The sequence below is a fragment of the Drosophila ficusphila genome, unplaced genomic scaffold (assembly GCF_018152265.1).
Source record: "Drosophila ficusphila isolate 14025-0441.05 unplaced genomic scaffold, ASM1815226v1 contig_414, whole genome shotgun sequence".
Taxonomy (NCBI): Eukaryota; Metazoa; Arthropoda; class Insecta; order Diptera; family Drosophilidae; genus Drosophila; species Drosophila ficusphila.
Window position 1 is genome coordinate 6,901,438 of NW_025064328.1, and position 27,325 is coordinate 6,928,762.

At 39.4% G+C, this 27,325-nt stretch overlaps 3 protein-coding genes and 1 long non-coding RNA gene across 8 annotated transcripts; 3 read left to right on the forward strand and 1 right to left on the reverse strand.

The window, feature by feature from the left end:
* The first annotated feature begins 406 nt into the window (after positions 1-406).
* On the forward strand, positions 407-2,079 carry LOC108101460 (diacylglycerol O-acyltransferase 2). The gene is made up of 6 exons (XM_017205804.2): positions 407-685; positions 751-848; positions 904-1,035; positions 1,101-1,442; positions 1,498-1,697; positions 1,768-2,079. The coding sequence occupies exons 1-6, from the start codon at positions 557-559 to the stop codon at positions 1,923-1,925; spliced, it is 1,059 nt and encodes a 352-aa protein (XP_017061293.1). The 5' UTR covers positions 407-556; the 3' UTR covers positions 1,926-2,079.
* A 738-nt stretch (positions 2,080-2,817) lies between these two features.
* On the forward strand, positions 2,818-4,683 carry LOC108101550 (2-acylglycerol O-acyltransferase 2-A). Its single transcript, XM_017205947.2, has 6 exons — positions 2,818-3,024; positions 3,360-3,457; positions 3,522-3,644; positions 3,710-4,051; positions 4,111-4,310; positions 4,377-4,683. Exons 1-6 carry the CDS (start codon positions 2,896-2,898, stop codon positions 4,532-4,534), a joined length of 1,050 nt encoding a protein of 349 aa, XP_017061436.1. The 5' UTR covers positions 2,818-2,895; the 3' UTR covers positions 4,535-4,683.
* Positions 4,684-6,201: 1,518 nt separating this feature from the next.
* Positions 6,202-25,832, reverse strand: LOC108101549 (protein GDAP2 homolog). 5 transcript variants are annotated; one of them, XM_017205942.1, is made up of 13 exons: positions 25,587-25,832; positions 19,102-19,168; positions 18,888-19,039; positions 17,226-17,368; positions 17,026-17,158; positions 16,341-16,450; positions 16,029-16,283; positions 13,969-14,096; positions 13,796-13,896; positions 7,573-7,726; positions 7,375-7,514; positions 7,110-7,308; positions 6,202-7,043 (listed from the first exon to the last, which is right to left on the reverse strand). In XM_017205942.1, exons 2-13 carry the CDS (start codon positions 19,162-19,164, stop codon positions 6,999-7,001), a joined length of 1,623 nt encoding a protein of 540 aa, XP_017061431.1. In that variant the 5' UTR covers positions 19,165-19,168; positions 25,587-25,832; the 3' UTR covers positions 6,202-6,998. The 5 variants fall into 5 exon arrangements, with proteins under 5 accessions (XP_017061431.1, XP_017061432.1, XP_017061434.1 ...); XM_017205943.1 differs by lacking the exon at positions 25,587-25,832 and adding an exon at positions 21,506-21,524; XM_017205945.2 differs by lacking the exons at positions 16,029-16,283; positions 16,341-16,450; positions 17,026-17,158; ... (2 more) ...; positions 19,102-19,168; positions 25,587-25,832 and adding an exon at positions 15,433-15,558.
* On the forward strand, positions 11,212-12,782 carry LOC108101551. Its single transcript, XR_001772100.1, has 2 exons — positions 11,212-11,637; positions 11,845-12,782. It is a non-coding gene; the product is annotated as an uncharacterized LOC108101551 (long non-coding RNA).
* Positions 25,833-27,325: the final 1,493 nt, after the last annotated feature.

Here is a 27,325-nt window from a genome sequence, read left to right on the forward strand (position 1 = left end):
TAAAGCCAGTTTTGCAGATGTTACACTCTGTAATCTGATCAGAATTAAAGCTTAGTATAAGCAATTATTGCATCATTCAATTGTTTGTCGATTATTGTACTTAAGGTCGCAAGTACTCCCAGATCGATCAGGTACAGAAATAGCTCTTATCACCCAACTATGTTTTTAGTTAGTCAGAAGATATACGACACACAGCATAAAGTGCTAATTGAATCATACTGCTTTTAAAGTCCAAAGTAGGCAATAAATTAGGAATCGCCGCATACCTTTGCACCAAAAATTTCGGTTGCCTGCGGACGATTGTAAGCCAACATTATAATCTTTATCACTCTAATCTCGAATTCCCATCAGCCCCAAACAAAGAACTACTGGTTAGTTGGCTTGTGATTAGCCGGTTATGCGGGCGAATGCTACCGATAAGGATAAGTATAAGTTTAATACGGGGAAAATCGAGCGACGCTGCTTTTCATAACATTCAGTCGTGGGAGAACCACCGAAAGAGCAGCTGGTGGATGTTTGACATTATTCGACCTCATATCGTTGGACTGAAGCAATCATGAAAATCGAATGGGCACCTCTTCGAGTTCCTCTGGAGCGTCGAATACAAATACTGGTCACCGCCTTTTTCACCTCCATGCTGCCGATACTATTATCTGTATCTTTTCTACTAGTAGCTGGATCGCTGGTAAGAAAGTTGATACTATAAATAAATATGTGATCGCATAGAAATACTCTATGTAATTTCGAAAGATCTATGGAGGCCTCCTACTGCGTAGTCTTATGGTGATTTACTTGGCTTATGTCTACGTGCAGCACAAGAAAACCCAATCTGTGGTGGACGGGAACGGGTAAGTAGCAGTTTAAGAGAAATATTCATATTTATAATGCTATTTACTCCCTTAGCTGGATGATAACTCGCACTAATCCCTTCCATCGTCACTATCGCGATTACTTTCCCGTGGAACTGGTGAAAACAGCCGAACTGCCCGCGAATAGAAACTACATCTTGGCCAGCTTTCCCCACGGAATCCTGGGGTAAGTGCACTGATAGACACCCAATCTAATCGCTTAATATAAATATACACTGATTTGGCTTGTAGAACGGGCATTGGAATTAACATGGGTGTGGAAATCTCCAAGTGGTTGGAACTATTCCCCCAAGTGCGCCCCAAAGTGGGCACCCTGGATCAGCACTTTCAAGTTCCCTTCATGCGTGAAGTGATTCGCTGCTGGGGCTTAGTTTCCGTGTCCAAGGAGGCCCTCATCCGCATGCTCAGCAAATCAAATGACCCCAAGCACAAGGACAATCAGGACGGATTTACCTCTAACGCAGTGGCTATTCTGGTGGGCGGAGCTCAGGAGGCCATGGACTCGCATCCTGGACAGTACATAATAACCGTGAAGAATCGGAAGGGTTTCGTTAAATTGGCTATTCGAACTGGGTTAGTGTTAAGTGCAATAATAGGGAACATCCATTTAATATCTTTCTGGTTTTAGCTCTTCAATTGTTCCCTCGTTTTCCTTTGGAGAGGTGGATATTTTCGACCAGGTGGCCAATCCTCCAGATTCTCTTCTCCGCCGAGTTCAGAATTTTGTAAAGAAAATCACCGGAGTTTCTCCGCTAATTCCAGTGGGTCGGGGTTTCTTCAACTACACTCTCGGCTTTCTACCATTTCGACGACGAATTGTACAAGTTGGTAAGTTTAATGTTTTAAGTTCTTGATTATTACAAATATACTAAGCGTGTTAAATATTTCAATTTTCAAGTTGGTTCTCCCATTGATGTTGTAAAGACCGACCAACCAGATGCAGAATATGTGGACAAAGTTCATGGACAGGTCATTGAAGCTCTGGAGAAATTATTCGATCAGTACAAAGATAAATATTTACAGAACTCTCAGAGTGCTAAACTGATTGTTCAGTAGTGTAATGTTTTTGTTATAAATTTGTAGATTGTGAAGATTACATAATACTGTTAAAAAGCTCTAAAACAGATGCAGAATTGTTTAGAGCAAATAAGCCAACTGCAGTTTTGGTACATGATATTAACCGTGATTAAAAAGTGATTTAGTTATTGAACTTGTTGTGTTTTATTTGCCATTCAATTTGAGAAGCGGCTATTGAAATGCTTTGATTTTCATGCAAACGAAAACTGCATTCTCATAATAATTACCATAATACTTTCAGCTTGCTGAAATAACGCCTGAATGAATCAGCATTTGTGAGAATGAGACACTCGCCTGATAAGCGCGACACAGATCCCCAGTAGAAATACGACAAAATCAAACTATACCTCTTATCAACGAACTCATAATTGGGGTACGCACTATAAATTGAGTTCTGTGACTGTTGCGAACCACTGCCAAAATGTGTGACTGGAGCATAAAGTTCTACGAGTAAAGGTCAAGAAATGGTTAGTGATAGTAATGCCGCCGGAATCCCATACAAACATTGGAATAGTACTAGCACCCGAGATATGATTCAGCATTCCCCGATTAAAGGCAACGCGTTTCGATCGTAATCGAAACTTACAGCCACTCCTAACAACCAATAACTGTGCGATATTAGACTGATTTGACTCTAATCGAAGAATATAAATCTGAATAAATTCGCTCATAATCACCAAGCTGTGATGTAATCCTACTTCATACTTCCTCAGTTTACAAAGTCTAGTGCTGGGCTTTAGGCAATTATCAGTGAGTTATCGTTCAAGTGAGGTTCTCAAACTGTTAACGACTCTTATGGATCGACCCAAAGAGGCGGGTCGTCGCGTTGATAAGTATAAGTACAACTGATACACCCTGGAAATTGTTTGTTTGTGCTGTGCGATGGCTCAGTCGCTCGAAAATCGTCGGAAGAGTCGCTTCATTGTTTTAACGATCGGTCTGTAACAACATGAAAATCGAATGGGCTCCTCTACGAGTTCCGCTGCATCGGCGTCTCCAGACTCTGGTCACAGCTTTCTTCACCTATACCTTCTTCACGCTACCCATTACATCCTGGCTCGCAGTTGCTATCCTGCTGGTAATCCTTGTTTACATATTGAAAATAAATGATTAAAAAGTGATAATATCAATGAATTAATATAATAACACCCGTGAAAGTTTAATATTTAGGGAATTAAAAATACCACTTACCGAATGGTGTAAAAATTTATTTGTATTGAATCGCAGCCACTGTTTATAATCCAAAAAAAAAAAGAAAATGTTAAATATCCACCTGTAAACTTAATCAAAACAAATCAAAACGAGAAAATTATGTAATGTGTACTAATGTGTATATTATAGGATTTTTTTCTGTGAAGAAAATTGTATATTTAAAAAATGTAAAAATTCATTTAAAAAAATTTTTTTTTTTAGTTTTACGGTGGACTCCTTCTGCGCAGTCTACTTTTAGTATATTTTGTTAAGATTTACTTGGACTACAAATACAACTTCTGCGCCATGGAGGGAAATGGGTAAGTGTTAAAAGCAGAACGATCCAATAACTGTAAAGATAATAATACAATCAATTTGCCCTAGATGGTTATATTACCGCAGTATTCGGAGATATCGGAATTATTTTCCCGTTGAACTTGTTAAAACCGCTGAGCTGCCGCCAAACAAAAATTATATGATAGCTAGCTTTCCACACGGAATTCTGGGGTAAATCTGTTTATAACTAAAAATAAAAATCCAATTAATGTTTTATATCCTTATTTACTACCAAGAACTGGAGTTTGTATTAACATGAGCCTGGACATTAGAAAATGGCTGGAGCTGTTTCCCCAAGTTCGACCAAAGATTGCCACCATGGATCAGCATTTTAAAACGCCCTTCTTACGAGATTTATTACGCTGGTGGGGAATGGTGTCGGTTGCCAAAGAATCCCTGGCTTATCTACTAAATAAGTCAAATGATCCCAAGCATGAGGACAATCGGGATGGTTTTACGTCCAATGCGGTGGCTGTTCTGGTTGGAGGAGCTCAGGAGTCCATGGAATCCCATCCCGGAAAGTATATTTTGACCTTGAAGAATCGAAAGGGATTTGTCAAACTGGCCATTCGAACGGGGTGAGTGATGAGTCAAAAAACTACGAAAACCTACGAAAATAACATCCCCCTGACCTTAGCTCACCGATAGTGCCATCGTTTTCCTTTGGAGAGGTGGACATTTTCGATCAGGTGGACAATCCGCCGGACTCCAAGCTCCGTCACTTTCAAAACTTTGTTAAGAAATTCATAGGCATTTCACCACTTCTACCCAAGGGTCGTGGTATGTTCAACTACAATTATGGAATCCTGCCCTATCGCCGACGTATTGTTCAAGTTGGTGAGTAACAATTTATATTTGACCACCCATTTAACTGTAAACCAACTAATATCCTTGTTATTTAAGTTGGGTCTCCCATCGATGTGATAAAAAGCGATAGTCCCGATCCCGACTATGTGGAGAAGGTCCATGGACAGGTGTGCGAGGCTCTGGAGAAGATGTTTGAACAGTACAAAGAGAAGTATATTCCGAACTCCCCGCAGAGCAGGCTGGTCATCCAATAACTTTGGAAAATACCTCAGACAATGTGATTTTCAATACAATTAGGAATCTTAATTGAAACGCAACTCAAGACACTGTAGATTTTGTTTGAAGAAAGCGCTTGTTTTGTTTTTTCATTTTATTAATTACCAATTAAATTTTTTACCTCGTATGTACTTATATATACAAAAAGAACAAGGAGCTGGATTCTCGAATTTTTGGAAAAACTTAACTTAATTTCGCTTTTTGTGCCACGACGATCATTCTTCATGTCGATTCCGTTTAACAACTATAAGGAATTTGTGCTACGCTAGGAAAGAATCGATCGCTGAAATCCTTGCAAAGGTACATTTTCATTAATTTAGCAACGAATCGAATCAGTTTTCATCAAATTTTTATTAGCTTTCTTTTGAGTGTTTGTTTGTTTGGTTTTGTTTGAATTTGTTAACGCTAAAGCAATAGCAATATTAGAAGGGAAAATCGGGGAAATATTAAGATTCAATGAGATTACTAGTTATTTGTAGTTGGCTTTTAGATTTACCTACAAATATTCAAATATTACGAAAAGTATTCGTCTAAATATATATATTTTAGAAAGGAACACTTGGCATAACTGGATTCTCGATTTGGGACTCTGTATTGTATTATATTATTATATATTAGTTTTCGATAACAGTTGAGTAAGCCATAGATGGGTGGTACACCACGTGTACTATATGCATCCCGATTGTTGTACTCCTGTAGGGTGGTTCTCGTACAAGCATAACTTTTGAGTAGACTAGTTTGGGTAATTGCCGTGATTCTGATTATTGTTGTCCGATATTTGTTCTCCTAAATTCTGCTGGTGAGGCAATACAAAATATGTAATTGGCATAATTGTCGGTTGAACTGCCTACGACATACTCGTACATATGTAGGTACCTATAAGAATATGTCCAAAAAACTATCTCACTTTGGTGTTTCGCTAAAACTCTACTGATTTCTCATTTAAGGTACTAGCCAGGCTGCCGATTGTGGTTCGAGGAAAGCGCATTTGTCTTTTATCTAAATTTCACTTGGTTTTAGGTTTTAGGTTTTTGTTTCGTTTCGTTTTGGATTTTAGTTTTTCTTTTCTTATTTGGTTTTTGTTTTAAATCAATCCCTGAGTGCATTTTACTTTGCATGTAATTGCGTAGTTGCTAAATCAACTGCTGGTGTTGGCTGTGGCGGTCTTTTGGCTCTTCAACTGGTGGTGCGCAGTGTTTTGAGTGTGGCTCTGGTTTCTGATTACTGCCATCGAGTGCCATAATTGATTCGACTAATTACAATACCTATATATCTCACAATTACAAATATATACGTATAGCAGTGGCGTGCTATTGGCTTTGATTCTGGGTTTTTTTTTATATTCATTTTGAGCGCAAACGGTGCATGGAAGATAAAGGGGACGTGTCTCGAGTTGGAAATCTCCTGCGCCTAAACATATTCATATCAAAGTTGAACATTTAACATTCAGTATTCAGTATTCAGTATTCATTATCATTACTCGTTATTCGTTAGGTTCTTTATTGGTGTTTCGATTGCTGGGAGGGCCTTACGGTGAGCTCTAGTAAGTATCTACAAAAGGTTCTGCGGACTCCTTGCCGCACTTCTCAGAGCTTCAAAATATACTTGAATGTATGCTTTGCTACGAGTCGACTTCTCCTCCGAGTTCGGTTTTGGTTTCAATTTATTAGTTGTGTATATTTAGTATATAGTTATGTATAAATACAATTGAATTATAGTACGTATGTGTGTGTATATATCGGGGGATCAAACTGCATACGCTTTAGCTCTAGTATTAATACATTAATAATACAATTTGTAATTGCAAAGATAACTAACAATATGTATGTATACTTATTCATTTATATTTCCCCCTCCGTAATCAAGTACAATTTATCAATTTAATATTTAGAATAATCTTGTATATCTGTATATGCAGGTTCTCTAATCAAATTTAATTTTGTTCAGCATTGCTAACATTTTGGTTTCTTTTGGTTTCTTATCCCGTTAACGAGTCCTCCATCAACCCTATCCACCTCCTACCAATAGTTCAACTTCTAGATTTAGCGAATTAACAAGGTTTTGTTCTGCCGATGCCAACTAATTAACTAATTTCCATGCGCTTCATAAGAATGTTTTACACAATTATCTGGTTGTTTTTGGGGCTGCCGATTTATCTTTTAGCTAATTGGTTTTGGTTTCGGGGATCGGGCGACTCGGCCACTCCCATAAAAGTATGCTACACAATGTTCAACAAAACTTGCGGCAAGTCAATCGATAAACGACAACATCGAAAGTTATGCGCAAGTAAACAAATATTACTTATCAAGAAAACAAAATACGTTCTATAAAATCTATAAAAACTTCACAATTGTGTGTGTATCTATATATATATATGTATATATATGTGTGTATATGCTATGGTGGCTGCCCGCTGTCCTAGACAGCAACGATGGCCGCCATCTACGAGGCAGTCGGCACAGGATTGAAGTAATGCAGGCCGTTGGTCTGAAAGTGTGAATAAATAATTACTAAATATCTGTTAAAATTGATTCACAATTCATTTCAACTTACCGCCATGTCGTACTCGGTTATGTAGGCGGGAATTTCCAGCTGATCCTTTGTGATGGCCGAGTAGAGGTGCTCCACACCCGGCAGCGAATGCACTTTGGCCTTGATGGCTGGCGCCATGAATGTGGTGAACCACCAGGTCATCATCTTAGTCCAGAACGTGGGGTGCACAATGTAGAAGGCCTTCAGGTTCTTCTTGTATCTATAAAAAACAATTTAAACTTAGTGCATTATCCTTCCTCAGGAGTTCCATATAAAAAGTGCTCACTTGTAAGGCAACACGCTGTAGACCTCACGCAACCAGTGCAGCGATGGATAGTTGTTTGTGGATGTCAGCGTGTGGAAGTAGGAGATGACATAGTCTCCTTTAACGATGGGATCCAGTAGCTTAATCAGATAAAGCAAGGCCTGGAGAGCAAATAAATTTAGTACTTTATTTATAGAACAAATAACTTTAAGTCAGTACCTTTTCCAGGTCAATGTTCTGGGCGGGGAACCATTTGCCGCAGAACACAATCACAGGCCGACCCAGGCGGTCCACTCCGCTCTGGTAAAGGCATCCAATACCCGATACCTCCGTCAAGTCCTCGACCTGGGCACGTCGCAAAAGGCGTTCGTATCTGGAAGAAAAATAACAGACATTAATGTCAGCAAAATTATATGACGCTAGACTTGTTGAAAAGATTTATTTTTCATTTTCTAAAGCATATATTTTTGGAAAAAGTTGTATCAAGTTGTATCCTAATTTTTGATTATTTACTTGCCAAGATTAAATAAATAATTTACTTTCAACAGCATTATTCTTTAAAGCAGGACTCTTGCTAAAGTTGTGAAAGTTCATGAAACCAAATTTATTTAACGAAAACTAAAAGCGTTGAAAATCATAATAATACGCCTGACAAAATATAAATTTAAATGTCGTGCTCAACCAATGTTTTTGAGGAATACATTTGCTAGATAAAAGTCCAAAATAATAATAATAAAAATGATTCCGTAAATCTACTATAATCCAAGGAAGCATTAAATATTTTCCACACCTGAATCTTCCTTAGAAATTCGATAACCACCCAGTAATCAATTTCTGAGATAATGCATGTATCCGTTGTACGTATTAACCTTACATGGGTACCCTTTCCTTTCCAAGAAGATTCTGCAAATACCCATTGGTCTAAGTACGTAGTAAATATTTGCAACAACTAATCTTTCTCACAAATTGAATATCCCTCGAGCAATCAATTCCACGTAAGATCGATTGCAAAATGGATTGCACGCATGCCTGGCTATTTTCAGATTCCTTTCATTTTGTTTGCTCTCTGGCCTCTGACTTTTCAAGTACTACGCATATAACTATTAACGAGGCGATTATGTGGAGCCCGCTTTGATTGGGTGCCAGGGGGGGGAAGTTCGATCGATTATTATGTGGCGTCACGCAATTCCAGGCCATATAAGCATTCAACGGCAGCAGTCGACTGTCTGTCACGACCAGAATCTGCTGTTAAGTCGCCTTGGCCGACTGCTTGAAAATTCATTTCGCAAAAAAACAAAAAGCGCTGAACATCATGTTTATCCGCCTGGCGAATTATAAATTTGAAAGGCGTGCTAAACCCGTGTATTAGCTGGCTTGCTTTTATTTGCTTGTTTTGTGCCTAATTCGAGGCAAACATTTCCCAGATAAAAGTACAAAAATAGACTGGGAACGACCAGAGAAAATAGGCCACCAAATCAAATGTGGAAAGCTGCATTTAATTGGCGAATGAAAAATCACTGCTCATGAGTCACTTGCGAAGGGAAAATGGGAATCAATATATATATCTATGTAATATTCAGAGGTGCAACCTTTTGTTAAAGTGATTAACAACTTGCGAAGCCACACGCCGAAATACAAACATTCGAGTTGGCTAATTGAATACCTCAGCCCCTGCTAAATTCGAACTTATGTGAGTCAATTTCAGGTGAATTAATGCTATGATTAAGCAAACTGATTTGGGACGAGATCTGATGTTTTGCACCTCGTGCCGCAGTAAACTCCGGTAGCAGCAACCGATAAGCCTTTTAAGACTGCAGAGAGAAACCCAGATAAAGCACCAGATAATGCCTAAATATGACGCATTGTGACGCAGTCTTAGCCAACACAATCCCAAACGCAATCTCGAAATTGGTGTTTGCCCAGCTAAAGATACAGATACAGATACAGATACAGCTGCGGATGCGGATGCAGGTGGATTTCGTGGGTGGTGCCCCCTAAATGTGATTATCGTGCGAAATGTACAATGAATATTAAACCGCAATGCTAATCCATAGAATAAATCTCACACTTTAACAAGTCAGCGGCTCAGAGAAGTAATAACATTATTATTAGATCACATTTCCTGGCATCACTCACATTGCATGTTATTGCTCACTGGCACGTACGGAAAAACAAGGCCGAAACGTTCTATTTGGGTTCCCCGCGCAGTGGGTGAACAGCTAGAGTTTGCCTTGGTTAAATCAACTGCAAGTCAGGGACAAACTGCACCACAACTAAAGGATGCACGATAGAGTTCAAAGCGGGTTATATTGGAATAGTACAGTTGATCTTTAGAAACTAGGATTTGTGCTAAGTTTCCTTGGGATTCTCTTTTCCTAAAAAGAGTTCAATTTTATCGTCTTTTTAATGTTTTTATAAATTTTAAAAATGTGTGTGTGCCATGACAAAATAATATAAATTGTACTTAAAACTTTAAAAAATCTTCCATAGAATAGCGAAAGTAGAAAAATTTAAAATAACTTTTTTTGCAGCATTCTTTTTAAATTTTTTGTGTGATACACTAAAAACCAATTTCGATTGTTGATTTTACAATAATAGGTGCTAAAAGGGTTTTATTCCGACTATATTTTCAATGTTTCTATATATTTCTGACGAATTGGAAAAGTACTACTGCATCCACCCCTACCCACAGCTGACGTCATTAAGCCTTGTCGAGGACCAATTGTTTATCGTCAGGAGGCGGAAGTGGGGCGGTGATAGCCTGTCCGACTCCGTGACTGACACATTTCGATATAGTATATATCGTGCACCCCGTTCCGAGCTCCGAATCCCGTGTTCGGGGGCTTACCTCTCCTCCGGTGTCTCCATGAGCTCATCGGGCAGGACGACAGTCATGTCGCCCGTGGTTTCTTGCATGGGACTGGAGCCCAAGTCAATCGACGTCATTCCTTCTAACATTGTCATAGTTTACACTCTACTTTCGGTTGCTGTTGTAGTTGTTACTGGTTTTGTAGGTGGGTGGCACTACTTTCGGTCCCCTTTGACTTCGACGTTCGCCTCTCGCGCACAATTACGGTTTATCGATTTTAAGTCAAAATAGAAATTTGGTTTTTTAAGAGTTAACTGTCCGATTTGATGTGCTCGTCGCTGTTTTCAACCCAATTTTGTATTCAATTGACGCAAAACGGTTTGTTTTTTCCTTTCGCTAAATACTTATAAATAGTTCAGGGTGTTTCTTTTTGCTTTCTGTTAAATAATAAGTATTTGTGGGCAGCTAGATGGCCAGACTTTTGCGTTGTACGGAAGCCGCGAGTGGAAATGCGAAAATAGTTTTCCTTTTATACTTTCAACTTTTAGCTCTGTGCGATTTTATGGATTTATCACCGATTTATATAGAATTCGCGCCCGTCACGGAACTTGTGTATGGTTCGATGCACGTCCGTTCGCCGCGAGTGGAGCTTTTCGAATGAGCAAGTTGGCGGCGAGTGGGGCTGCTCTTGAATCTTTTTCGCCGCCCCAGCAGCCGCGAAGGAGAGAGAAGGAGAGAAAGAGAGAGAGAGGCGACGTCGCCGCAAAAGAAAACTCTGGCTTCCGTTCTCTCCCACGCGATGATATTGCACAGAAAGAAAAAATGGGGTATTTATATTTTAACGCTTATACAAAAATATTAAATTAAATTATTTTAAAGTGTTACATTCTATGTTTTTACTTTCTTTTTGTAATTAATAGAAAAAACTCTACAAATTCACAAGAAAACAGTTCACTGTCCCAGTTCCACTCCCAAAAATTTGATAATGACTACTTTCTATAATATTTTTCTAATTGGTAAATTAAGAATAGGCAAGGCATATAAACATTTGTGACCTGCGCATTTGATTTGCTTCTCATTTTTCTTTAAGTGTATCGGGAGAGAGTAAAAGCACTCTTCGTTATTTTTGGAGCGTGCGCCCTTTCGCCTCTTCAATGACAGTCAGTTACAACACCAACGCCAAGAATAAGAGCATGAACAGTTAGTGTCAAAACCAGCAACAACAATAGCCCAAGGACAACATGCTCGCGGCTTTATTTGCACTAATGTCAGTCGGAGCTAAAACAAAACTGTCCAAAAAATGAAATCAGTTCAAATGTTTGCGTTGTCAGTTGGCAGCTAAATGCGCAAAAAACGAACACAAAAATTCTATTTCGGTTCTTCCACCCACCCACACTTGTACAGTTAAAAAGAATGGCCTACGTATGCGTGCAATGTGCAACATTTCCATCAAAATGGAATGTTAAAACAATACGGTAAACATAAACAACAACACTGTTGACTCATACATATTTACGCAAATATTCATTGTACAAGTGCACAGTTGAAAATAATTATAGCTTTGAAGATCTCTTGCATTTAATATTATAATTATTGTTAATTTGAAACCGGTAAAAACAGTGTTAGCCATTGGTATTCAATACAAAATATGTTATATAAAATATTGATCTTATTCTTTTCAGCAAGTCTCTGGATGACCTCAGATTGTAATTAATTAAAAGCGCAAAAGAAGAAGCGGCTGAACAGTGGGGTACATTCCCCCCGCACGCACTCAAAAAATGACAACAAAAACTGGTCCAGGAAGCGGCTCCCAGTTGTCACCACCCCATAGTATCCCCCTCCCCCCTCTCCATACAATCGGTTGAATAAATTAAGTTGCCTGAGAGATGTTACATTTAAATGTCTACAAAATGTGTGAGAGGCATTTGTGCGGTTTCATTCAATGAACTGCAACGGTTCGATATTCTGATTATATTGCCACCGGCCGATCCGGTTACGACCGGATTATATTCCCACTCCGATCCATCTGTCAATTTGATTATTTTAACAATACAATTATTTTAACAATATTTGGCGAGAATATGCATTTAAATAACGTAATCCACAGTCGTTGTAAGGCTTTCAATAATTTTGAAAAAATATTATGGAACATTTACTTAAATTAATACATTTAATCGTTTGCTTAAGACTTTTTAGGATTTTGTTTTGGTTTACTTTAATCTTTAAACACATAATATCATTTTGCTTGTAAGACATTATTGGTAGGGGGTTTATTTAAGCGTATTTCTACTTTAATAGAGATTATACTCCCAAGAGTTTATCAATTTTTGTTTTGTCACAGACATTATCTGTGTTTATATAAGCATTAGTTATTATTCATAAATATTTACCTCTTAGCTTATTTCACCACGTAAATTGGAAAACAAATAATATTTTAAAACGTGTACTAATTTTTTTAAGCTTTTGTCTCGACTCTTATGGAGTAATAATATTTACCTGTTAAATATTTAATTGACTTTAAAAAAATTTAAAGGGTAATGATTTTACACAATAAATTTAATGGCAAAAATAGGTTTCGTCCTAACTTTTGGCAACTGTCACCTCTTGACTTTTAAAAGTACCTTTCTTATCAACAACGAACTCTTTTTATAGACCTGCCCCCAAAATGACCACACTGAAAGCTATAAATATTCCTCAGCTCAGGGGGCTTTGAAGACTTCACGCCAACTATGACGCCAGAGTGTTTCATATTCCGACGTCATAGTTGGCGTCACAAGGAAAAACACACGAAAACACTTGGCCAGTCCAATTAGCATTGTGCAGGACGATGGACAAGCACCTTTCTTACACCACACACCACACTCCACTCTGAACCGCTTCAATTCAATTTGAGCCTGGTCCTGAGTGCCCGGGTTGCGTGCCACGGGTCTCTAAAATTTCGACAAGCGGCGGAATTTACATAGAGCGAATGAAAGAGGAAAGGCATTTGCTAGACGGTTAAGATATTTCCGGCATGCTCTTGTAATAAATATGCTGCTCGAAGGCTTGCTTACGAGGTGTTTATGGGCGGAGAAGGTGGAGTCACTGGTAAAAGTTAATACTGTGTCTGCCGAACAGCTTTACGACCTGCAGATGTTCCCACAGTCAAGAAAAGTAGTGACGCAGTGCGTTATCCGATACCCCAGATTATCAATATGGCTAGACAAACAAGTGAGTCCAATACCTGAGTTCTGAAAGTTTAACTTCTTGTTACTTGAACTGAACAAATCTTCCTCAGCATGGCTCACGACTTCATTTCACGTAAAACGATTTCAGTTCATATATGTACATATGATTCACTAACTAAACAAATCTTAGGCTTTTCACTTTTAGTAATGTTAGCTTAACAGCGGGTTTACTTTTCGATTAAGTGCTAATTGAAACAAAATTTGCCAGAACATTCTGTTAAGATCTTAAATCGATTAATGTCCGCAGTTTAAGGTATTTAACTAAAGCAATTTGGTGTATGAACATATATCGGCATAAGAAAGTTGTAAGCCCCTGAAATATTTTATAATTCTAATGTGGCCCTCTAGCTATAAATTATACTGGGCTATTAGTAGATTTCTGACAGAAATAAGGTGTAAAACTTACCTTTCCTGATGCTCAATGCCCTCGACGCCCTCGGAAATGACGTTCTCGTAAACTCCGTTGCGCGGACGATCGCTGAGCAGGTGCTGCCGGTCCAAATCGCGCTGTTCCGGAGGTCAGAGAAGTCCATAAATCAGCAAACCGAGACACGTTCAAGGTGCTCAAATGCAACTAACCTGAAGCTGAGCCTGCAATCCGCTGCTGTAGGAGTTCAGGCTAAGACCGTTCATGTCCCGAGCTCCGCTCTCCAGATCCGAGCTGTTTCCCTCCATGTCGTGTGGACTTACGTCTGAATCGTCGTCGGCTGAAAAAGTGAAATTAAGACACGTTTAGCTTGGTTGGTTTCTTAAGAAAACTATATAGAGGTAACATGATGATCGTCTTGATATTTATGATCCTTAAAAGGATAAATGTTTTTTATTCCACTAACATATTGTCCTTAATAAAACTAAACAAAGTGCGTAATCCGATATCTTTATCAGCTAGATACAAAACATAAACCGTCTTTGAGGTGTTTATTTTATGAAATCTTTATTCGATCTTTATTGAAAGGAAAATAGCCTTTTAAAGATGCGATGAAACCTTGGGGCTATCTTTAACATTTCGTATCTTTCGTTTGGGAAAAGGGGTTTATGGTCTTTACACGAGAACTCGAACGAGTTGTTTATCATTCTGCGCTGGATTTCGATTATCGGCGCAGGGCTAACACTTTCTGTAATCGTGTCCGAACTTCAGCGTTGCGGAATGTGAGTTGAACTGATCGCCAGCTCTTGGCAAGTGAGGCGGCAAAGCGAGCGGTAAAACGCACGAGCGTTGAGCAAAACTGGATACTGAATACGCCCCCCTTTCCCCCCCTTTCCATTACTCTCTTAAGCTCTCCGTTTGCATCGCTCTCGGGAGATAACTGATAAGGCTGATAACTTGACTGCGGTGACATGATTTAGGCCCAAAAATGAACTGGCCAACGTTAAGCACTTGAGTGACACTCCTCGTGATAAGCGCCGCAAAAGTAAGTTAACTAACTCTTGTTGATAAACTAACGTAATACAAGCGCGAAAATGTTTTCAGCCTCGCTTAACTTGTTCAAACAACAGAGTGTAATCAAAGCCCTTTTCTAATTAAACGTTGGATTAACTAATCAACAATTGTTTCCGCAATTTATGGGCGAGTAAGTAATTGTTAATTATACCTTTGCTGATTTCATTAAAATAAAAAAATTGTGAGAACTAAATTAAAAAAAAAATTTGGATTTGATTCAGAAATTATAGTTCTACAAAATATGATTAAATATATATAACTTATATTTAGATGTAATTTTAATTACTTTAATGTAGAGTTTGATAAAAACGAACAATAAAATATTTAACTGAAAAACATTTAAATAAGTAATTAATAGTCACTTTATAAATACTGCAAAACTAAAACAGTAAATGTAAATTACAGTGATACATTTTTAGCCTAAAGATATGCAACGATTTCAGGTACGATTTTATAGCAGTCAGCTTTCTGTCACTTGACACTAATTAACTGCGACATTGGCTAAGAAAAGTCTTCAATGCCGAAATTTCATTTCACTTGTTAGCATATATTTTACACATTTTGAGAAAAGGTTATTGCAAAACTCCGCTTGAATCACTTACAAACAAGCAAATGGTATTACAATAGAGTTAGAATGTAAGGTCTGTTCAAATTAACCGAAAACTAGCGACTTTTGGCTGAGGAATCGAATGAAACTGGCAGGTGACCCGCACACGACCGACTTTGCAGCGAAACTGAAGCCATAGAAGTCGGGCAGAAAGTCAACATACATACGGCGCACCAGCGAATTTCTCATACATTTCGCTGTGTTTCGAGTAGTATTCACTTGCACTGTTGTTGTGCTTATCTTATCGACAGGCCAACAAAGGAATTGTATATACCTCATATGGAATCATTGCCATGATAGGCGACGTTATCATCGACAGCCGATTGATAAGCTGGCAGTGGGAAACAGTGACGAAAGCCACAATCGCAAACTTACAATCAGGCAATTGCACAGAAAACAAAAAGGGAATATATTGGAATTCAAGATAAAAATCTTGAATGGTCATTACGTTGAGAACTTTATGGGTTTCAAAATATCTGCTGATCTCATTGTTTCTGATATTTCAATGAATTCGTTTTTTAAAGTGAAAGTGAATAGCCTTATCTTATTTGATAATTTTAAATAGTTAAGACTTTCTGCCCGTTCACTCACCCATCCGATGACGCATATGGACACTGTGCTGGGGATTGCGGATAATGCGGATCTGGCGGTCGGGATCCGGATGCTGGGGCTCCCCGAACTCGCCGCCAATGTCCTTGGGCAGCTGCCACAGGGCACTGCGCTCCTCCAGCTGATCCCTCGGGAAGTACAGGGGGGCCAGGACCTCGTAGGTGCCGCGCTCGCTGCTGCCCACGCACAATATCACAACCTGCAGGGTGCACTTGTCCAGATAGCGACGGATCGTACCTGTTTATTAGATCGGTTCAAGAAGTTGGATCACTTTAGTATTTATGAATTACTCACGCAGGGCAATGTGCGCTGCCACATCCGCTGGAAAACTCTTCTGGTGGGCACTGATGTTGCAAAGGGCGATGGTGTGCAGGTTCAGTTCCTTCGCCTTGCACAGGACATTTCTGAGGAGAAATGGGGTATAAAGTAAGCATTAGCTCATACATAAATTATAACTTTAAGCGAAAACGAATACTATAACAACATATTATTTAAAATATCAAGCAAAAAGATCATTTTCAGAGTATTCAATAAGGATTGTCTGCACACAAATAATAAATTAAATATAATACATTTTATAAAATATTCGATATTATAATAATTCTAACAAAACTGTTTTTGAAAATATCACTTCATAAGGAACATTTTTAAGGAAATAGAATATAAAGAAAAAACAAAACTTTTTTTTTTTAAATATAAAGATTAAACCATTTTTCTATGATTATTTTCTGCCATTCTAAATGTGATGACAATCTTAGTCATTATGGTGCAGCTCAATTATTAGTCACTGGCTATTTTATAATTAGAAAGACAGGTATATTTAATCAATTATTATTATTAAAGAACAGTCGCAGATCTACCTATGAATCATTTGCCGAGTTTATAGATTAAGTTTTAATCTTTTTTATGGGTGTCATATTTTCCTTTGGCTTTCTCCAATATAAAAATATTGTTCTATTTGTTCTATTGACCTACTAACCTGTAGCAGCAGTGCAGAGTATTCTCGGCGGCCGTCTTGAACTTTTCCCTGTAGGCAGGTGCCACTGTATGCAGCACATACTTGGCGGGCAGATTGTATCCACGCGTGATGCGCACATCGCCAGTCCGGCATTCTAAATTAGATTGATCACAGTTACTATATAGAGTTATCTATTTGGATAATATAGGTTCTGTTCTAACCCTTTACAGTTGTGCTCAGCTCCTCCCGCAGCTGGTTTCCAGCCACGGCGAAGATGCGCTCCGATATGCTATTGCTTTCAGTCAGAGTCTCATCGCTGGTGTTCGTGATGGCGTCCACATCCAGAGTGGTCATGTCACCATCCCTAAAATGTCGAAGAAGTCTTGTTATAAGAAAAATCTTAATTCCAAAAAGTTATTGTAACTTAAAAGCCGAACAACTAACTAACAACTTAACTACAATTAGTTATAAAGAAACTATTTGTAACAGTTTCAGAGATTTGTTTCCTTCTTCAAACATTTTTTTGAGTATGTCAATATTATCAGCCAAATTTTAAAATATAGAGAATAATAATAAATAAATTCTCATATTAAGAACTTCAACAGTGTTTCATGGTAATGGTAATGTAATGGTAATGCCATGTGGTAATGGTATGCTTGGCGTTTTTATACCCTTGCAGAGCAAAGGGTATTATAATTTTGGCCAGAAGTTTGCAACGCAGTGAAGGAGACACCTTAGACCCCATAAAGTATATATATTCTTGATCAGCATCACCATCTGAATCGAAATACGTTTGTACGTCTGTCCGTCTGTCCGTCTGTCCGTCTGTCTGTCTGTCCGTCTGTCCGTCTGTCCGTCTGTCCTCCTGTCCGTTTCTGCCCAAACTAGTCTCTCATTTTTAAAGCTATCTTGCTGAAACTTTTCCAAAAGGTGTGTAGCTATTGCACGCAGTATATAAGTCGGAACGGGCCGGATCGGGCGACTATATAGGATAGCTCCCATACAAGAGATTGAAATACAAAATTCTAACGCCGTTGTTTTTGATCAGATCGACTTGATTTCTTCCACATGGCGTTTTCTAGTTACTATTGAATTTCGGGTTAAATTTTATCGAAATCGGATAACTCTATCATATAGCTGCCATAGGAGAGATCAAAAAATATATATAGAATTAATGGAAATTAAATGATAAGGTGATTGTTTTTCATCACACGACTATGATTTTTTGAGTATCAAGTTTTTTAACTAGCCTTGGTTCATAAAAAAATTTTCATAAAAATCGGACAACTATATCATAGAGCTGCCATAGGAAAGATCGAAAAATATATATAGAATTAACGGAAATAAAATGATAACATCGTTATTTCTCATCAGAAAATCATGATTGTTGGAATATAGAGTTTTCTAACGACTCTTGAATAACAAATAAAATTTCATCAAAATCGGACGACTATATCATATAGCTGTCATATGAACAATAGTCAAAAATATGAAAAATTAATAGAAAAGTCGTTGTTGCTTTGATGTTGTTAAGCCTTTGTGTATTCTGTTCGAAATATTTGATGACTGCAAGGGTATATAAGCTTCAGTTTGCCGAAGCTAGCTTCCTTTCTTGTTTAACTATTAAATGGGAAGGCAATTAATTATTTTTATCGCGTTTATATCAGATTACGAATCGATTGCGAAAGCATCCAAATAACAATAATTTATAATTAAATATCTTAAAAGTATCGAATCGAGTAACTCTCATTTGTGTTAAATTTTTTGAAGAAATTGCAATGAGTTAAGAAGTTTTGATTACTTAATCTGTAATGCAATTGTAAAGGCAAGCTTCTTGAACCACCGCTTGTGGATTCATTTAGTTATTCCAATGGCGTTCTTACCAGATCACGAAGCGATTGTTGACATCTTTGGACAGGGGAAACGGACTGCGGTTGTGCCGGGGTCCCCCCAGATTGGAGTAGTCCGTGATCGGCAGCCGTGTGTCTGTTTTCTGTGAGCCACCCCAGGTGGCCAAATTATCCAATTTGACGAGCTAAAACAAGTACATAATAGTTAACATCACTTTTTAAAAAATAGCTAATTAAGACTACTTACACATGAGTTTGAGCTGGATTCGAATGCTTTGAAGTCCACATTTGAGTTCGTGTCGAGACGCATTGCTCTGTGGATGAAAAGAGAAACAAACTAATTGAGTGGCAGATCATCACTTGATTTTTCGATAATTCAGTCTTCAACTGGCTTAATTTAGTTACAAAAGAGAAACAAAATAATTAGGTGGCAAGATCATCACTTGGATCGTCGATTATTCAGTCTTCAACCGACTAAATTTAGTTATCTCCCCAACATAACCTGTTCTGCGACGTTCCCATTTCGGTGAGCAAATTTGTTTACAATCAGCTCATTTCGTCCGGCTTTAGCCAGTTTTCGCCAATACAATCTCGCGTGCGTGGGTATGTTTTTTAAGTTATCATATCTGAGCAGAACTCCGCGGATGAATCACGAGTGAAACCCAGCGACACCACGCCTTCCCAAAAAAAAAACACTTATTTCAGTCTGAATGCACGGCCACTGAATGAAATCTATAAATATTTGCATTCCAATTGTCATCGTTAGTTGTCATCACGTAGACGGAAGATCTTAATTCGCGGGTAAACAACAAAAAAGTGGAAGGGAAAAGCCGAGAACGTATTCTCTGAAGGGTGATAGGAGGGAGATAGGGCTGCAGAGATGCCACTACTTATCCAAGGTGCGAAGCTATCAGTGATTTAACTATGATATCATTTTGTATTCCATATTATTTTGTATTAATATCGTAAATATATACATATTTTAAAATACACATCATGCCTTAACTTTTAACGCTATTTCAACTAAACAGAAATACCCAGCTAGATAGCACTTAAGTGTAAGAAAGTACAGGTATGCATTTCAGCCTGCGGAATGTCGCAAGGTAAGGGCTGCTGCAGTGGAAACCCCCCCTTCACCCTGCCCCTCCCCCACCCATCCACACCTGGTGAATGTGCGTCACGAGTCGAGTGAAAGGTGAAAACAACAACAACAACGGCAAAAACAGCAGCAACTAAAAACGCTGGCAAACAGTGCAAACTGCAGCTGCGCTCTTAATTGCCATATCAAACGCTCCAGGGGGCGGCACCACGCCCACCAGTTGGACACGTCGCCCTTTGCCCTTTGCCCTTTTCGGGGGAACAGAACAGAACTGAACTGAAAACGCCGGGCGATGCCAAGGTGGGAGCTGTGACCCAAATTGGCTCCTTGGGAATCGAGCGGCTATATACACAGTCACAGTCACTTACTATATAGTGGCGCACAGATCACGGCTATTGTTATGGATTTGTGTCGAGTGGCGCTATCGCACAATGCAAAACTTTCCACAGTCGTACTATCCGCCACTTGAGTAAACAGCTCGGGTTTGAAGGGAATTTAAGTTATCTAGATTGACTGGAGGCTAATGGTTAGAACCGGGGTATGGGATATAGAAGCTGATCTCAACATCCCTCGAAAGGAAAGAAACGTGACCCGATTTTGGTCACACTTCGTGGAATCAATTATAAACGCAAGGGTCGGAAATATTTTAAAAGCAAACACATTGTTTTTATCCAGAGCTGTTTTGGTAAACAACATTTTTTAAATAATTACCTCGTGTGCAAACAAGTCTTATGAACGATTTTTAAACGATTGTTTTGATTTAATTTTTAATGGGTTTTCAACACAGAGATTTCAAGCTGTAACTTTAACTAAACACATATTGTTAACTCAACGAGTTTTCGGGGGAGTAAAATACAATTTAAGTTAGATAACTATGGAACAGAAAGACGGAATAATTACATTGTTTTTAACGACTGACTAAGAAGTAAATATTTTTTGTTGGAACTGTAATGCTCGCATTCTTTTTCGCTTTGGAATCTTAAGATAGTGGAGAATCCGTCCAATCTAAATTGGCACCTTAAACCCACACAAGATAAGAAAGTTGTAAACAAAAAGAGATACTGCTGAAGCTTCTATTCTGCCTAATGAGATCCATTCAAGGTATTCCGAATATGGAAACACTATAACGTCATTTTATTTGCCAGATCAGCCAACAAATAGCAATTAGCCACACATTGAAATATTCTTAATGGACTTTCGAAGATGTGAGAGGGCAGAAGAGTCATAAAGCCTTACGTGATCATTTGTCGATCGAGGGCCTTACATAAGTATTGTTTTTCGTTCTTTAGTTTTCTGTTCTCGGTTGGCACCCTGTATACGAGTTCGACTGGTCTAACCAGCCAGCCATCCGAATTGACAAATATTCAACGGCTTGTTTGCCTACAGTTGTTTCACTTGTTTTCACTGTAATGCATAGTGGATAACTGAAACGCAAATGACGTCTCAACTGAGTTGGCTTTTTGATTAGCTTCGTCGGCTGGCCACCCATTTCCGCTTCCCCCCTCGGTTATCCAGAGAGCAAATAAACAAAGTGCCATTCTCGTTTACTTACAGTGAAAAAAAACAGCTTCCGATTTGGTCATCACTTGGGTATTTTCACTTTTAAATGGCTCTAGTAATAAAATAAATCAAGTATTTTTAACTTGCTTTATTTATATGTATTCCTCTATGATGATTCAGCCAAAAATAAATATGTAAGCCTTTTACACAAGGTAAATATTTAAAGTAAACAGTTAAATATAAATTGGGATAAAATAGTTATCCTGTAAGAAATCCTTTTAGAAGATTTTAAAGTACTTTCTATTAATTTGGAAATATTTTGAAATGTTTTGCTTTGTGTGGTAGACCTATTCCTATTTGTCTTTGAGGCAGAGGAAACAAGTTTGCAAGCTGGCATATTTCGCCTGTCTGCTGCCAAGAGATTCGTTTTAAGCTGCAGTGTGTGGTTGCAAGTGTGGCAGCCAAGTGGCAGGCTGGGTTCTGGCCGATAACTGGCTTTGCAGTTATTGCTCGGATTGCACTCAGCTTGAGCAATCACAGCTAGGCCACCCACCTATCCATCCAACCACCTAACCACCCACTCTAGCCACTCTAGCCCCTCCACCCACTGGATAAAGTCCAACGGGCGCACATGTGATCCCCAGCTTTTCCTTCGCCTCGCCTTGATTTGTCTTGCCAGTTGGCGTGCCCGAGTCAATTACATTATTTCACCTGTGCTGCATGACATGATTTCCACCTCTCCTCCCGCTTTTCCCCTTTTCGGGGGTAAAGTAAAGGTGGGGAAATTGTGAAGAGTTGCAGGAGGCAAGCAACAATGAAATGTAAATATAGTAGGGTAAAGGGCATTTATTGGTTCAATGATACGAAAATCTGTGAAGGCTATTGGGTTGTAATTCGTTGAAATGACTGGCAATACAAAAGCATAGTAGGAAAACAAATTGTCTTTAAGGTAGACGACAGTTTCCCATAAATTTGAAAATCAATAGGGGGGAATAAAAAACTACCATTTGACACTTTTTACTGCCGAAATGCAGCATGTTCAACCACCACCCCCGGAAAGTCCCATAAAGGGTTCATGCGACATTATTGATTGGATACTACATACAAGTATTACGATGGAAGATTAGATAAAAGTATTTAAGCAGGATTTGTTTTTCACATGCAGACGTGTTTACTACCTCGTACTGAAAATGTATTTCGATATAATATTTCAAATGTAGAAAACAACAATTTATACGAATACTTCTAAATAAATTTTGAAACTATTCACCCCTACGATAGAGAACAAAACGAAGGATGAATTGTAAAATGCCAATTCTAGGGTATTTCCCCCTTCATGCAAAGAAATCTCCCAGAATATATGGGATTTGCTGGGCCCTCGACGCTACTCCCTTCGCCACCCGTTCTTGTTTTGGGCCAGAAAATGCTGGCAGCAAGTTTGTTTACGCTACACGCTCAATCCGCCAAACTGTTGCATAATAAATGCGAAATTGTCGCCCACATGCCAAGGCCTCTGCCACTGCTGGGCATGTTCCAAAAAAAAAATAAAACAAAAAATACACAAAATACTTGGCTTTTGTTGGCGTCGAGGGGCATGTAAAACTACAGGCAGTAGCTGCTCCAGTAGCATTGGTGGTACATTTAGTCGAGTAGTAGCATTGGCATTACCGGAGTGCCAGCGGATCCAACTGGGTTGCGCTTGGCACGGACCGAAACCAAAGCCGAATCCGAATCCGAAACCGAACATTCCATGCATTAAGTATACGCCGTGTGTGCGCTGTTGAGTTGTGTGAGCAGGTTGTTGGCATTGTCCTTTGCCTTCTTGATCTCTGGCCCCGAGAACAGGCCAAAAATCATCCCCGAAGCGAAGCGAAGCGAAGGGAAAGACAACAGTGCCAGGCGGGAAGCGGTCCGCGATTTGTGTATCTTCAAGTCAGCGCCGCCCAAATATTTGCTGTTTATATATTTGTTTCGGATTCGGATTGGGACTTTGGATGCGTCATAGGCGAGGCCTAACCTCGAGTCCGCTGCTGCCGCCGTGTGGCGTTCCAATCATTGGCTATTAGCCCGCCCGTTTCCCGGCTTATAGTAGTTCGCCTGACGTCAGCGAGATTAATTTCCCGCTGCCATTGTTAACGGCAAATTGCAGCAATTTCCCAGGCATTATCTCCGACTAAATTGTGTCGAATTGTCGCACAAGCCCCAAATACTAATTATAATCTGCAGCGCTCAGCGCGTTCTTCTTCGAGTCCAAAGCGAATGCATTTATATAATGGCGGTTGGCGGTTGGCTGTTGGCGGAGCTGGAGCATTAAATGAATGGTCAAATGCTCTGACAATGGGGGCGATTGTTGTTCTTGTCGTGCCCGGCCAACTCCAATGACCCCAATAAGCTGGCCATACACAGACTGCCCGAACAATAACTCTAATATTATGCGGAGTGGTTCGGGGAAATTACATTTCTATTAAGGAAATTCCACAAACAAGCGTGTGTTTATGTGTACACATATTGTATGGCGGCAAATGCTAAAACGCTTATTAATAATTGTCAGTTGGCTTTGGAGGGGGTTAACACAGTGGGCCAAACGTATCGGGTAATGGAAAAATAGGGTAAAAGGAAACTATGGGCGCAGTAATTTGATTATAGTGTTGCAGAGGCAAAGTGGCACTGGATCTCTATTGACATGTTTACATTTAATTAGAGTGACTGTTTATGGAATGTTTTTCTTAAACGAACTATTTAAATCAGTTTGGATGGAGTTCAATGCTCACTTTTCCCTGTAAAGTTATTAAACATCAATGACGTTTAAAGAGTTCCAAAAACCAACGAGTTTTAGGTCAACATGTGAACGCCCTTCAGAGCGGCTGTAAATATTTAAGTGCCTATTCGAAACTTAAAGACCAACTTGAAGGACCTTGCCTGGTTTGTGGGATTTCGAGCAAACTAACGAGCGATTATATGGCCCATTGTGGGGGCCCCGGGCGTTTTCAATATCGCTTGATAATTGAGCCGAGTCGGACATTGTACTGGCAATTAACTATGTGCCCCAAGGGGATCCGGTGGCCCATGCAGCTGGCTGCGAAGGATGGCTGGATGGATGGATGGCTGGATGGATGGCTGTCAGGCGGGAAAACCGCCAGTCGAGTGGGGGGAAACTGCAGTCATATTTAGTATTCAGGGCATAGAAATTTCAGGGAGAAGGAAAATTCTGCCTGCGGTGAAAGCCAGTTTCGGGGGTCCGGTACTGGGTACTCGACTCAATCAAGTGCTTCGCCACTCGCTCATTTGTGTATTTCCGTATAAATTTCTAATGCATTCGCAGCCGATGTTGCAGCACGTACAAAGTTGCCGCGAAGTGGGTGGGAAGTGGCAAGTGGCAAGTGGAAAGTGGCAAGCGTTTGGAAAATGGGGCGTCTGGCAGGGTGGCTCGAGGTAAATGTTGTCAGTGGATAAACCTGTCACTGAATGAACTTTACGAAGCTCGCCATTAAACCGAAATCATAAATAATTAGTGCTATGGCCGCCCTCCTCAAAGCCGAGAAGTGGAAGTTGCACAAGCTCGGCTCTTGAAGGTTATTCCACTTTTCTCTTTTTCTTTTTGTTTTTCTTGTTTTTTTTTATTTTTATTTTGTGAGTGTGTGCGCGTGTCTGTCCGTAATTGTTTGAGTATTTGTGTATGTTTATGTTCACCCTCTCGTAATAAAAGAACGCTTTCTGCTTGACACAAATAAAATCAAAATACTGGTTATTGTATAACCAAGACCTTGTTTTCGCCAGCTACTTTTCTTTCTTCCGTTTCTTCTTTTTTTGGAAAAATGCACACACAACTTTTTCGAAATGAAAACACCAAAAGACAACACACACTCACACGCACGCACACAGACGCAAGCGTGGGCAAACACTCACAGATACTGCGTACACTCACAGTTACTCCGAACAGCGTCAAACGGGCGAGGGGAAGAGGAGCGGAAGGCGGTGGGAGTGAGATAAAAGAAAACGCGGTAGGCGCGGCGGGTATTCAGGTAACTCTCTGTCGAAGTGTGTGTGCGTGTTTGCCTGACTGCGCCTTTGTGTGTGTGTGCGTTTACGTGTGTACGTGTATTTGCAGTCCAAACTTTACTGGCTTTACGCACTCGGTTCGTCGATTAATGAATCAAACTCCAACTCCAGGTAGCAGCTTTAATCACTTCTTTCGACCGTTTCGCTCAGTGTTCTCTGCGCTCGATTTCAACTCCGCTGTCGGTGTGTGCGTGTGTGCCGCGTCCGTGTGTGTGTCAGTTTGGTGTGTTGCAAGCTTCAGTTTCTGTGGCTCTCGGCTCAAATCACTTGTTCTTAACGCTCGGCCACCGCTCGTCTGGAATCCGCGTTCGACACTGAAGTTGGCGAGAGCTTTCGGCCCAGCTTTAAACTTTCGACCAGTTTCAGCAGTGTGGCTAAGTCGAAATTAATAAAATGCACTATTTTTTACGTAATTATTTTTATAAAATTGAAGAATCCTTTTGAAACAATTATTCCTTGCTGTTTTCATTGAAACATTTTTTTTACCGGATCTTACCTTTTCCATTATTAAATATAAAATTGGTTTTAAATACAATTTTAATTTCATAGTTAAGAGTTAACAAAAACATAACTTCAAATGCACTAAACTTACTTTAAATGCGCTTAAAAGTATGCTATCGTTTGGCATTTATTGGAAATACACCATAATTGTTTTATAAACCTCTAATTCTTTCAATAAGCTGAACCTTGCAATTATTTTATATTTTGAAATAAGACCTTTACCATACATAATTTTTTTTAAACGGAATATATTTATTTAAAATGCCAACAAAAAATACTTTCCTAAGACCCTTGACAAACTCTGACTGATTTAAAAGTGAAAGCTTTCAGAAAGCTTCCAGCGTGATGGCGCGTATACTTGATATTTGAAAACCTCGAAGCCAGCACTAAAATCATGGTCTGCAGTGCTACCAGTTTTAATGATTTTCTAACAGATATAACCAACTATTAAGATACTTTGTTGGTAATGGCACAGGCGAGTAAGTCGTCGGGTCCAACAACATACATATCTCAAGGAACCATTTCCTAGCCATTTGTTTTAATCCAAACAAGTGTTCATGTGGCTCTTTCGGCTGGTGGCTCATCTGCATAGACTTGTTATCTATTTTTGGCCAGCTTAGTATCTTCTCAGGCACGCGAAAAACTCTTTGGGCCATTAACAAGCTAATCAAAATGCATAAATCACCAATAATAGACAAGATGCCGACTACAAAGTCGCTGCCGCATGGCTATCCGTTCACCTGCGGCGCAGTGTGTTTGTGTATTTGTCATATTTCCCACTTATCAACAACTTCATGGACCCGCTCCGGGTCATATAACGTGGACACTAGACGACTGCATTGGCTAAAAAAAAATTATACAATTACCCGAAAACACATGCGAATTATAAATTGTACAAAAAGTGAAACCAGCAAAAGAAGAAGCGAAAGCCAACCGGCTGCAGATGAAAATGAAGATGAAGATGAAGTTGTAACTCCAGCTGGAGTTTGGAGTTTGGTGTTGGGAGCTCCAAGTCGAGGTTGGAGCTGTGTCTTAAGTCCCAAGATGCATTTCGACGGGTCCCCAACTCCGCTCGCTCATAATCGGCAGATGTTAGCCATAAAATTGGAAAGGAGGAAACAGTTGACCACCACACCATTCCATTCCATTGGCCAACTGGTTATGGATGGCGGTGAATCTGCCAACGAACTTCTCGAGCCCCAAGCTCCTCCATTCGCTCCATTCGCCATGTCCCCATATCCAAAACCCCAGCCAGAGTGATAAATGCTCGGAACGGATTTATATTTTTGTTTTTTGTATATTTTTTTGTATT